The 13,826-nt window shown below is 49.2% G+C and overlaps 1 protein-coding gene across 1 annotated transcript in view; it reads right to left on the bottom strand.

The window, feature by feature from the left end:
- Positions 1-8,515: 8,515 nt before the first annotated feature.
- Positions 8,516-13,826, bottom strand: part of LOC308172985 (eukaryotic translation initiation factor 4 gamma 3-like) — a gene marked incomplete at both ends in the record, with an annotated part of 12,415 nt that continues 7,104 nt past the window's right edge. Inside the window, 4 exons of the mRNA XM_080547947.1 lie at positions 8,516-8,547; positions 10,407-10,554; positions 10,810-10,914; positions 13,689-13,826. The exon at positions 13,689-13,826 is cut by the window's right edge and continues 99 nt beyond it. Coding sequence (XP_080404073.1) covers positions 8,516-8,547; positions 10,407-10,554; positions 10,810-10,914; positions 13,689-13,826 — 423 coding nt within the window. The remainder of the gene's footprint in view (positions 8,548-10,406; positions 10,555-10,809; positions 10,915-13,688) is intronic.

Raw genomic sequence — 13,826 nt, 5'->3', positions numbered from 1 at the left:
GGACACCGCTTTCAAGGCATTAAAACAGCGCTTCACCTCAGCGCCCATCCTGGTGCACCCGGACCCGTCCCTACCCTTTGTTGTGGAGGTGGATGCCTCGGACATTGCGGTAGGGGCGGTTTTGTCACAGCGCTGCGCCAAGGACAATAAGACTCACCCCTGTGCCTTTTTTTCTCGCAGGCTGTCCGCGCCGGAGCGCAACTACGACGTGGGGAACCGCGAGTTGCTGGCCATCAAACTCGCGCTGGAGGAATGGAGGCACTGGTTGGAGGGGGCCGCGCATCCTTTTATAGTTTGGACGGACCACAAGAACCTGGCCTATATCCAGGGGGCCAAACGTTTCAACTCCCAACAGGCCAGGTGGGCGTTATTCTTCACCAGGTTCCAGTTCACGATCTCCTATCGACCGGGCTCTAAGAACACCAAGCCCGATGCACTGTCGAGGCAGTTCGATCCTGTGGACCTGGTGGAGAGTACGGATTCGATCGTCCCCACTGGCCTGGTCGTCGCCCCCGTGTCCTGGGGAATCGACAGGGTAGTGAGGACAGCGCTGAGGCGGGAGCCTGACCCGGGCGGGGGTCCGCCGGGGAGGCTTTACGTTCCCAGGACTGCGCGCGCACGACTGCTGCAGTGGGCGCACGCCTCCTCCCTCACCAGTCACCCAGGGGCCACCAGGACATTGGACTTCATACGAAGGAGGTTCTGGTGGCCCACAGCGGAGGGGGACACGCGTGCGTTTGTGGCAGCCTGTGCCCTATGCGCGCGCAGTAAAGCCTCCCGGCAACGGCCGCCGGGACTCCTACACCCCCTGTCCATCCCCAAACGTCCCTGGTCGCACATAGCCCTCGATTTTATATCGGGTCTACCCCCATCTGATGGGTTCACCACCATACTCGTGGTGGTAGACCGATTCTCTAAGGCGGCGCACTTCATCCCCCTCCCCAAACTCCCCACGGCCCAAGAGACGGCGGAGCTAGTAGTCCAGCATGTCTTCCGGGTGCACGGACTACCCCTGGACATGGTATCCGACCGGGGTCCTCAATTCGCCTCCAGGTTCTGGAGGGCATTCGCCACCAGCCTTGGCGCCTCCGTCAGCCTCTCCTCCGGGTTCCACCCCCAATCCAATGGGCAGACGGAGCGCGTCAACCAGGACCTGGAGGGGGTCTTGAGGTGCTACTTCTCCAGCAATCCGGCGACATGGAACCGGCGGCTGGCGTGGGCTGAATACGCCCACAACACCCTCCTCTGCTCCTCCACTGGCCTCTCCCCTTTCCAATGCCAGTACGGGTATCAGCCCCCCCTTTTCCCTGAGCAGGAGGAGGAGGCAGCTGTACCATCGGTCCAAGCCCATGTCAGCCGCTGTCGCCGTACCTGGAGGCGGGTAAGGGCGGCGCTTGTGCGGGCTTCGGACAGGTCCCAACGCCAGGCCAACCGCAGGCGCCGTCCGGCCCCGGTCTTCCGTCCTGGTCAGAGGGTCTGGCTGTCTACCCGGGATCTCCCCCTCCGGGTGGAGTCACGCAAGTTGGCTCCTCGCTTCGTGGGGCCGTTTAAGGTGGTGCGGCGGGTCAACGCCGTGGCCTACAGACTGCTACTCCCACCCTCCATGCGAGTTCACCCCACCTTCCATGTATCACTCCTCAAGCCCGTGGTTTTCTCCCCCATGGCCCCTCCACCCCGCCCCGCCCCCCTGCCCCGTCTCATTGATGGACAACCTGCCTACACGGTTAACAGGATTATTGACTGCCGGAAGGTGGGGAGGGGTCTCCAATTTCTGGTGGACTGGGAGGGTTATGGGCCTGAGGAGCGTACCTGGGTGCCTCGGCGGGATATTCTAGATCCGAGCCTCATCACGGACTTTCGCCGGCTCCATCCCGAGGCACCCGGGTGAACTTCTGGTGCCGTTCGTCAGGGGGGGGCACTGTTACAAGGGGGGTCAGCGAAGAGGACTCCCCATCGCCCCTACTGGTCGAAGAGCGACAGTGCTCCAGCCCTGGACTAATTATCTGATGATTGTTGTCACCTGTGAGTGTTTGTCTGTGTATATAGGCGTGTCCCATTTCCTTGTTCCCTTGTCAGTCGATCACTTGTGTTACCCCGTTTGGAATGCTTCAGTATCCTGTGTATGTATTACCACTTCACGTATCCGTTACCCGGAACGTAATTTGAACTTTGACTTTGTTTGCTGGTTTGCAACCTTGTACCTCTTTTGGAGCCCTTTGCTCAAACTTTAGTTTTCGTGCACTTTATTATTGACCGCAGTGCCTTAGTTATTATTACCTACGTGCTGAGCCCTACTGCTCCCCTTTTGTTGTACCGTCTATAAGTTTATGTTTGTACCTGCGAACCATACGTCTCAGTAAAGAGACTTTATTTTATTATTATCTCCGTCTCATTCTTTACGTACACCGCACCTGGATCCGACATTATTGTATACACAAAGAACCTATTGAGAAATGTAACACACTCTAATTAGAGGTCAATACATATAGATGTCAGAGTTGTCTGCAGAAACCAAATGGTGCTCCCAATGGGCAGTTGTGAGTCAGCCCACCCACACACGCCTGAGCAGAGGCCTGAGAGTCTGGAGCCATCGGAGCTGTGCACATTACATTGACTGGTGGAGGTCTTCACCATTTAACTGGGGCTGCCTGCTGAGGTTTGCCTCCTCGGCAGACCTATAAGAGTGGGTAAGTGGTGGCGATGAGACACTGTCCCCTGTGCCTCCTTCAGCGCCATTCCCTTTAAATTGAAACAGAGTTCTGCAAATAAATGCCACATTCTGAGCCTGAAAATGCAGGAAAGTTGTTTTTCACATAAGCACCCGTTGGGGGATTGCAAAAAGCAGCACACCCGATCTGCTTTATTTGTGTGTGTGATCTGTATGGTAACGGGCCGCAGAGAGAAAGAGACAAAGCCCAGGGTCACACCGTTTTCACTTAGCTTGTCTTTACATGGTGCTCCTTTATCGGCCTACTGAGGTAAGTCATAATTTTAGCATCTCATCTCCTCAGATGTGAGACACATTTTGTTGTGACCCAAAATCTGATTTAACGCAACCTCTACTTGTGCTCCCAATAATTACTACCTTCTTTGAGAACAACCCACACAACAATTCACAGAAATAGAATGAAAACACGGCAAGCAATCCTGACTTTTGCCTTCGCAGAGATGGTGAAACTCGCACCTCTGGCTTATAAAAGCATAAAGCCTGTTATTTTGATGCAATGTCCCTGTCGGTATCAACACACATTGTTGTACCCCCTGTTCACTAGGTTTAAATGGTATCTCCCCTAAAGATTAATTGGAGCTGGAATAAAAGAAAATGGCTCCCAAGGGGTGCCCCACTGTTTGTTATTCATGTTGGTCTGAAAACGGCAACAGTAAATCCTCTAAGTTGTTGTTAAGCTGGGGTGTATTAACATATGTGTGCTATTTTCATGGAGTGACAGACCCCTTGGATCAACTGGGGACTATTGATCCTGTAGCACTCCATTTCAAGTTAATTGTGCTTGAAATGAGGTGCACACACTCAAGCATACCTGCATTGGGAACCCTTTATTTATTTATATTTGTCAGGCTCCTGATGTCAGATAAACAGAAAATATTCAATTCATGTCTTATTTGATTTCAGTCAAAAAAGCAAGTTCTGCTGTAGTATGTGCTGGAGACAGATTAAAATAGACCGTCACTTTCCAGAAAGCAGTTTCCAGTCATGAGATATAGGCTAATACCCTAGATAAACAAAGCATACATTTGAACAATATCACATGTCACATTGACCGAAATAATACAATTAATTCATATTGCCAGTAAAAAATATATATAAAAAAACCAAGTTTTTTCAGTGGATAAAGAACCCATATGAATATCCTATAGTATGTGAACACCCTCTCCCCCATGGACTTGTATGGTTTTGCTATTGAAGGTGTCTTACAGCTCTTCTGCGATAGGAGGAGGGGTAAGTGAACCTGGCTGTAATATTTCAGGACAGGGTTGGGGTGCAACCTGGCCTCTTCATGACCCCTATTCCCTCCGACACTAACAAAGCGGGCTCCGGGGTAACCAGGCATGAAGAACCCAGCAGAAACGTAGAGAGGAGAGGCTAAAAATGCCAAGAACTCCTCAGCAGACATCCCACTTGCCCTTCAGCGTGATCATGTGCCAGATTATGACTCCAAATAAGCTGCTCAGTCAACAAATCATTTATCTCCTTCAAGAAAAGCAGGCTAAAGTGAATAAGAGAATAAAGGTTGAAGAGCAATAAATCTAGTGAAGGAGATATTTAAGCTATGAGATATATACTATACAAGAGGCAATGTAATGTGATGGCAATGAAACATCTGTTCAAAAGTGTAGGAAACAAAATAAGGTAATATTGGAAGGCAGGATACGCTCCCCTTACATTATTATGTGAGCAGTACAAAGTATTTTTCCAACATTGAAAAATTGCATCGCCTATTCCACAAGGGAGGACATTTTGACACATGCACAACAGCGGAAGGAGCTGATGAACTTCTCATTTAGTCACATTTAAAGGAAAATCTATCAATTAACTACATGACTATGTGTCATGTCATAGAACTAGATAAAAGAGGAACTCCTAGATTAAATGTTTAATGTTTCAATCCCACCACAATCCCAGACACGGAGAGAACCAGTGACAGTAGAGGCTGAGACTCTATCAGAGAGAAACATGACTGCTCCCTCCTCTGGACCCAAGGCCTATCTGCAGGGAGATAGCATTAGCAAGGCTAACTCTTCTCTTCTCTGCGTGAGCCCCATCTACTGAATAATCACCTCCCTCGTGTAGGGGCCAGTTTGTTTATAAGCCTATTCTGTTATAATAATAGATATAAATAAGTGAAAGTGTGTAATGGGTCGCATTAAACAGGCAGGCATATTGAGGCAGGATTTAATTTGCATGCCAGATTAGCTTGCTATTGGTGGGGGCAGTGCCTTAGGGCACCCTATTCATTAATAGGATCTAGTCCTCCTTAAATCCATTAAGTCAATTCAACCCATACATAATCTGATTTTGAATACACCATGAAAATGGTGAACTGGTAGCCCCTGTTCTCGGGAGGTCCTGATCATTGCCTGCGGAAAGTTGGTGAGACTGCTCATGGAGGAAGCATCCAGCCTCTCAAATAACCAGGGGAAGGGAGATTACTAGGTCAAACAAACGAAAATATAGGTTATATTCAAAATGGACGGACAATCATAACATACTATGCTGAATGAATTTAGCACTTAAGCCTTTCAAAGAGAGTTCTTAAATGCGATACATGCTCTGCCATGGAAGCGCTGGCGATAAGAATGTCGTCCAGATAAACGAACAGGAATGGCAGGTCCCTAAGCACGGTGTCCATCAGCCGCTGAAAAGCCTGTGCCGCGTTTTTAAGACCGAACGGCATACGGAGGAACTCAAAAAGGCCGAATGGGGTGATCACTGCTGTTTTCGGGACGTCCTGTGAATGGACAGGAACCTGGTGATAGCCACGAACTAGGTCCACCTTAGAGAACACCAACCTCCCCGCCAGCCGGGCAGAAAAATCCTGAATGTGTGGGATTGGGTAACGGTCAGGGGTCGTAATGTCATTGAGACGGCGGTAATCGCCACATGGACGCCACCCACCAACAGGTTTCGGGACAATAATAGTGGAGAAGCCCAGGGGCTGTTTGACCGGCGAATAATGCCAAGGCGCTCCATGGTGTCGAACTCCGCCTTAGCAACGTCGAGCTTAGCTGGATCCAGGCGCCGGGCACGAGCATAGACTGTGGTCCAGTAGTGGCGATGTAATGCTCAACCCCATGCTTAGTGGAGGCTGACGAGAAAGTGGGCTCCGTAAGACTCGGGAACTCAGCTAAGAGGCGGGAAAACACATCAGCAGCAGAAAGAGCACTAGACAGTCTTGTCGTGCCCGCACCACTGAGTGCACATGCGAGGGAACTGAAAGTTTCTGCGTTGATGAGTCGTCGGTTCTTGACGTCCACCAAAAGGCCGTTAGCGCAGAGGAAGTCGGCGCCAAGAAGGGGAGTAGACACAGTAGCCGTAATAAACTCCCAGTTAAAACGCTGTCCTCCGAAGCACAGTGGTATTTTCCTCATCCCAAACGTGCGGATGGGGCTGCCATTGGCAGCTTCTAGAATGGGGCCATGTTTATCGCTCTGTATCTCTATCCGTGATGCAGGCAGGACGCTCAGCTGAGCCCCTGTGTCACAGAGGCACCGCCGTCCCGAATCTGTGTCAGTAATAAACAACAAGCTACCTGAATTGATTGATTGATTGATTGAAAACTTTATTAGAAGATTTGCAGAAGTAGGTACATGACAGTACATATTACATACAAGGTCAACTAACAGGATAAAAACCCAAGAAAGCCACTGGCTTATTTCAATTGGGGTCCTTGATTCGTGAACGGCCGACACTCATGGCAGCTACCGAGCGCCGGCCCTGGCGTTTCCCGATGCCTCAAAGTTGCACGGGGGGCGGCACCTTCTAGCTTTGGAGCCATATTGTGCATGGTAGTAACACAGGCCTGTGTCCTGCTGCCGTCGGCCCACAGCGGCCACCTCCACTGTGTCTCCAGGCCACGATGGGTTAACACTGGCTGAACTATTCATAGCTTTCATGTGACGTCACAGCATAGTGGAAACGCCCACCTGACGGGCAAAAGGCACTTTTTGCGGGCAAAACCCACGGGCAAAACCCACTTTTTGCGGGTTAATAACTTTGATTTCCCGTGGGTTAGGAAAATAATTCCAACGTGTCCGGAAAGAGGAGGAGCCAGGGAATCCAAAAGTTTTTGAATGGAGTCGATCCTCCACTCCTATCACAGTGGACACAGCAAGGAGCGAATTAGCGGTAGAACTCCCGAACGCCCGGTTGATCGAGTTTCGTATTAAAAGTATATGTTCTCGGGGTGTCAGCGCGGTGTGTAAGGGCTCAAAATGACCGTATACTGATGGTGAATTTAGAGAAATTAAAACTGTGTTTGTAGCACCTCCATAGCCGGTGTTATTCACGGTCAAAGCCGGTCAAGGAGGCACCCTTTGCGGCTTAATAACTTTGATTCTCCGGGGGTTACGGTAAAAATTCCAACGTGTTCGGAAAGAGGAGAAACCAGGGAATCGAAAAGTTTTTGAATGGAGTCGATCCTCCACTCCTATCACCGTGGACACAGCAATGAGCGAATTCCCGGGTAGAAATATCCCCTCGACCCGCTGTCAGCGGGAGTTCCGTCCAGCAGCGGTAGAACTCCCGAACGCCCGGTTGATCGAGTTTCGTATTAAACGTATATGTATACAACAACCTGTAGCGAATACCCTGGCAATCTAACAATTAAATTAGAGTGTATAATGCATAAACTGGGCATAGTCATGGTCTTTGCTTGGCTGGCTGGTTGGCTGCATTAACCTGTTGTTGTTACTTGTATGTTCATTACGTTACTTCAAATGAATGCCCCCTAAGTCAAATCCATCAACTGAAGATAACTCGTGAGTTTAGAATGAGAAGGTTCTATCTCCGTTTAGAATGATAAGGTTCTATCTCCGTTTAGAATGATAAGGTTCTATCTCTGTTTAGAATTATAAGGTTCTATCTCCGTTTAGAATGAGAAGGTTCTATCTCCGTTTAGAATGATAAGGTTCTATCTCCGTTTAGAATGATAAGGTTCTATCTCCGTTTAGGGTAGTTCAGAGATATTGAGCGTCAAAGTTTTGACATTCCATTATGTTTTGTGAGATGGAACCTTTGTATTTTATTAACCGTTTGCGTCCACTCGCCATGTTGCTATGATACTTTTTGCCCGTCAGGTTGGTGGTTGCTAGGGAAGAAACCACGTGACTGAAAGCTATGAATTGTCATGCTGCACCGTTGCACACCAACAGAAAAAAACGATCTGCCTCTCTAGCCAAAGCACGGCTATCCTTAGTAATTGTATTAGCTAATGCAGCCCGAACCTGTAATGGTAGCTGTTGCAAGAATAGTTCATTAAAAAGAAAACACGGCTTATGATCCCCTAGAAGAGCTAGCATATAATCCATCAACTCTGAGGGTTTAGCATCGCCGAGGCCGGGCAGAGAGAGTAGCTGGCGGGCACGTTCAGATTCAGTTAAAGTAAAAGTCTCTAGTAAGTACGCCTTTAATGCTCCATATTTATTGTGCTCAGGAGGCTGCTCGAGAATACTCACAACCCTGGCTGCTGTAGAGCTCCCGAGAGCAGAGACGACATGGTAGTATTTCGTAATATCCGTGGTAATTCCTTTAAGCACGAACTGTGCCTCCGTCTGAGCAAACCAAACTTTCGGCTTCAGTACTTGCGTGTCATCCTTGTGGGGGATACCTAGTGTTCTAATTGTCTTATCTGTCTTAATTTGCATGTCCCTCCCTAGCCAGAAACTCGCAATGTTTCATTGGCCTGTTCTTCATAATCCAAGATCCATGATTGGCTGTATTAGCTGCCTTTCCAGCCGCCTTTCTCAGCGGGGAGTTTGATATAACTTGATATAACCCTCAAACGGGCCTCAGCGGGACCGCCCGGTCACCTCAGACAGAGAAGATCAGCAAAAGACACACATATAGTGTCAGATAATACCATATGGACATATGATGAGATTTTAGAGTATAATGTTGTTATTGTGCATTGAATAAGAGCATTGAGCATTGACTGAACAGAGCCAGAGTACAGCATGGCCTCTCCCCCCCCATGTGAAATCTGATCCTTTTATTGGCGTTAACCAATCACCGCGAGGCTCTCTGCATATCTCCCATGCTGCACTGCGGCTCCGTTTGAGGCAGAGACTCAATAAGAACATTATACTTTCCAAAATAATAACATGTCCATACGGTGACTATCTGTGTATATTTTACTGATCTTCTCTGACTGACGTGATTGCGGGGTCCAGCTGAGGCACGTTTGAGGGATATAATACTAAGTACAAGTCTGTTTTATCCGAACCATGAATGTAAATGTCCGCCAGGACGCCCCCTTCAAATTGATTTCCTTACGATAGTTATTTTGTGTTCGCTTCGGCGGCACATATACTAAAATTGGAATGATACAGAGAAGATTAGCATGGCCCCGGCGCACGGATGACACGCACAATCGTGAAGCGTTCCTAATTTTCCTAATTGCTAATGTGTTTTAAATAATCTTTTAACATTTTAGGGCTGGCAGTTATACATGCATACAGCTCTGGAAAAAAGGACACCACTGCATCCGATATCAGTTTCTCTGTTTTTTTACTATTTATAGGTAGGCTATGTGTTTGAGTGAAATAAACAGTTTGCGAAGCAATTCCAGCAGGTGGGGGTGCAGCCCAACGAGGGGCCGCGGGGAGAAGAACGGGGAGTGACATGGAACACATAGAACAGGTAAAACACAATAATTTGCCAATGATTTGCCAGGGCAAATGTGTAACTGTGTTATGTAATATAATGTTTCATAGGATAGAAGGCATACTGTATCTTGCAATCCTTTATAACCATGAGCCTGAATACCACATCAATGAGCACATTATGCAGAAAACAAGCACCAGACGATGGCATTAGTTTGGGGGGTGGGGGGTGGGGGGTGGCAGACACAAACAATGGATGCAGGTTATTCAGAGGATTTGTGTTTAATCAAAAAGATTATAAAATGCTTCCCTCTCCGTTCTCCTCCACCGGTGACATCACTGTGGTTTGGACTTCACAGCTGCTCGGAGTTTAATGTACATTATTTTGTTCAAAATTCTGAAAGGAAATTGAGGACAAGGTTAGTGTTTCCACCTGATACTCATAATGGCATCTAGGGCGGGGTGGTAGAGAGAGATGTAGGGCTGGGGGGTAGAGAGAGATGTAGGGCTGGGGGATAGAGAGAGATGTAGGGCTGGAGGATAGAGAGAGATGTAGGGCTGGGGGGTAGAGAGGGATGTAGGGCTGGGGGGTAGAGAGGGATGTAGGGCTGGGGGGTAGAGAGAGATGTTGGGCTGGGGGGTAGAGAGGGATGTAGGGCTGGGTGGTACAGAGGGATGTAGGGCTGGGGGGTAGAGAGAGATGTAGGGCTGGGGGGTAGAGAGAGATGTAGGGCTGGGGGGTAGAGAGAGATGTAGGGCTGGGGGGTAGAGAGAGATGTAGGGCTGGTGTTGTGAGTTCGACTGTAGATTTGGTGGTTGTGAGTTCGACTGTATGTCTCTCTGTCTGTCTGTCTGTCTGTCTGTCTGCCTGCCTGCCCCTGCCTGCCTGCCTGCCTGTCTGTCTGTCTGGCTGTCTGTCTGTCTGTCTGTCTCCCTGCCTGTCTCCCTGCCTGCCTTTCTGCCTGCCTGTCTCCCTGCCTGGCTGTCTCCCTGCCTGCCTGTCTCCCTGCCTGGCTGTGCTCTAAGCCTTAAAGAGGATTTCTCTGTGGGTCCTGAGCCTGACTGACCTGGCCTCCTCCCCTTGCTGCCGGAGTCCTTGTTGAGCATCTGCTGGTGGACCTTCCTCTGCTCCTCCTGCTCCTCTATCTTGGCCTCCTTGTGGATCTGCTCGATGGTCTTGGGGCCCTGGTCCACCCGCCTCGACACCCAGTTGTGCTGCACCGCGGACCAGAGACCAGAAAACCACCACCGTTAGAAGACGCGCACGCATACACATGCACACACACATACACATGCACACATACACGCACACACACATACACGCACACACATACATACATACACGCATATGCACACACACATACACATACACATGCACACACACACACGCACGCGTACACATGCACACACACACACACACACACACACACACCTGTACACTCACACACACACACACACACACACACTCACCAATCGCAGGTCGATTATGTCCTGCAGCATAAACCGTATCCGTGACGATGTCTTGCGCTCCTTGATGATTTTCTCCATGTAATTGAAGTAAAGGTCCATGCGTGGCTAGGGTGAGAGAGAGAGAGAGAGAGAGACAGCGAGGGGTCAAGGGTCATTTCCCAAACCATCAACACAACACCGTCATCTTCCCACCAGCTCCTCCAGCAGGACAGCAGGACAGCAGCCACAGCCATTTCCTCTCATTACACCCCAAAAAAGTTGCAACTGTGCAACTTTTACGACTTGGAAGAGAGAGAGAGAGAGAGTGGTTCTGTTGCTCTACTGCCCCCCCCCCCCGACCCAACAGAGCCTTTTAGGGGGGGCACGATGGAACAAAAGACAGAGCGGTGTTCGAGTGCGTTTCCTTAGGTTAGAGGTATTATAACTGTCAATTTATAGTATATATATATTATAGTATATATATATTATAGTCAGGGGTGCACATAACTGGTGCGCCAGTGCGCATGCGTCACCAAAATGCATGCTGCGCGGCAGATCAGCCGCATGAACGCGCTCTTGCGCACCAACAGCTGGAACCGCTGGTAGAGGAATTTACTTCCTCAAAATCCAACTGCTGACTGCTGACTGCTGCATCACTGCAAGCCCCACAAAGTAACTATTTGCCGTCCCCTCAGCCGAAGGCCCGACGAGTAATCCATCACAACAGTCGACCGACGACGACCACGGCGACTCCCCTCACGAAAACATTCGGAAAGTATCGTAACTCGTACTTTCATTCCGCGTATCGCGTATCGCACGGTTATCTCGCCGCCACGTGAAAATTCAGTCCCGAACGACTCGTGGCTAAAAGGAAAAACAACACCAAGGGACACGTTTCTTTTCTCTGAAGCTTTCAAACGTTCAGACGTTTGTTTTACAGCTTCATTATCGCACCTCGACCCCTGACCCAGGGAATATGGTTGGGAATTCTATTAGAAGAAAAAAAAATGACTTTGTTGCACAATCAAAATAATGAGCTATTTAAAGTGATAGCCTACAACATCCTCTACCATGGTTGAAATTGAGGACAGTGATAACAGCAGTCAAGAGAGCAGTGATGATGATGATTAAGCTTGTAGCATAAATAAATGCTTAGGCTGTAACTTTTTGTTGAAAAGTTGATTTCAGTGTTTACAGAACAGAGCAGTGCTTAAAGAGATGTCAGTTGATTTCATTGTGTTTAAAGAACAGACATTCAGTTAGTGTTTAAAGAGATGTCAGTTGATTTCATTGTGTTTAAAGGAGTCTGACAGACTTTCATGCTTAAAGAGCAGTCATTTGATTTTGCATTTGTTTCTTTTGTTTTGCACACAATAATTTGTTCGTTCATCTTTATTTATGAATAAATAATTGCTAATATAAGTTATCCATGTATCCCTTTTTTATCCATCCTGTGGGACGGGTCGTGACTCGCGAGCTCGGGGAGCACCAAGCAGCATCCCTAGGTGCTCCTCTGAGCACTGGCCCCAAAACGTTATGTGCACCCCTGATTATAGTGTATATATATAAAAAAAAAATATTTAAAGCCTGATCTTATGACGGCCAAAAGCAAGCAAAAAGGGGGTCAGCGATGTTGTGAAAACACAGTAGTGTGAGCAGATCAATAGATGTATTTACTCTATCGACCGACATAAAAAAAAAAAAAGGAAATTTGAAATCTATTTTTAAACAATAATAACAGTGAGCTATAATGTCTGGTTCCTTTAGGGAAATCAAAATCCCAACTCAGTCAGGAAGTCCAGAACAGAGGGAGAATCAACACCGGCGGAAATGAAGGAAAAAGGGATGATGTTACCAGTTCTCAGTTAAGTCTGTGTGAAAGTGAATCCCATGAAAAGGGACAAACAGTTGCAACAACTTTAAACTGTAACACAATGGGCCCGGTGTCCCAGACAAGACGTAAGCCTAATCCTAGACTAAAAAAGCATCTTCAATGGAGGTTTTACATTGAAAGTGTGATCTAGTCGAGGACTAGGCTTAAGCCTTTAGTCGGTGAAACCAAAGTGTCCTAGCACCAAACAGACGTTTTCCGGCCAGCACGTCTTCAGTCCATCTCTTCTATGCCCCCCCCCCCTCTCCACACTGCCACAAAATCCACCAAACCAGGAAGCACCCTAACTGGGGGAGGGGGCTGGATGGATGGTTGGTTCCTCATCCACCATAGCTGTTGAAACAGCTACAACTGAAAGCAGCTATGTGAAGGGAAACCATCTATCCGAGCCAGCATAGTGCGGTTGCGGAAAAAAGTTTGTGCGGTTTGCCTAACCATAAACACTGCGTAAAAACCCTCTCCATGACATGACTCCCTATATCAAACGAAGAGAACCATATTTTCATTCCATGTCTCACCACCACCACCACCACCACCCTCCTCCTCCCCCCCTCCCCAACGCCTCACAACTGTGTCCCCCCACCCTGTCCAACTCACCCCTGCCGCCCCCTCCCCCCCATGCCTCACACCCCCTATCTAACTCCCCCCCATGCCTCACCCCTGCCCCCCCCATGTCTCACCACCACCACCACCACCCTCCTCCCCCCCCTCCCCAACGCCTCACAACTGTGTCTCCCCACCCTGTCCAACTCCCCCCATGCCTCACCCCTGCCTCCCCCCCCCCCATGCCTCACACCCCCTATCTAACTCCCCCCCATGCCTCACCCCTGCCCCCCCCCCCCCCCCCCATGTCTCACCACCACCACCACCCTCCTCCCCCCCCTCCCCAACGCCTCACAACTGTGTCTCCCCACCCTGTCCAACTCCCCCCATGCCTCACCCCTGCCTCCCCCCCCCCCCCCCCCCCCCATGCCTCACACCCCCTATCTAACACCCTCCCACGCCTCACCTTGGTCTTCTCAAAGTCCAGGTCCTTGCCGATGGTGGAGAACAGCCTGCAGAGACACTCCAGGGACTCCTGGTCGTGGTTCTTCAGCAGCTTCACCACGCAGTCGTGCATGATGGCCTCCGTCAGCATCTTCAGCTT

This window comes from Nansenia antarctica, assembly GCF_963989245.1.
Source record: "Nansenia antarctica genome assembly, chromosome: 18".
NCBI lineage: Eukaryota > Metazoa > Chordata > Actinopteri > Argentiniformes > Microstomatidae > Nansenia > Nansenia antarctica.
Note: the sequence above shows the minus strand (reverse complement) of the source record. Positions and strands in the feature narration are given on the sequence as shown.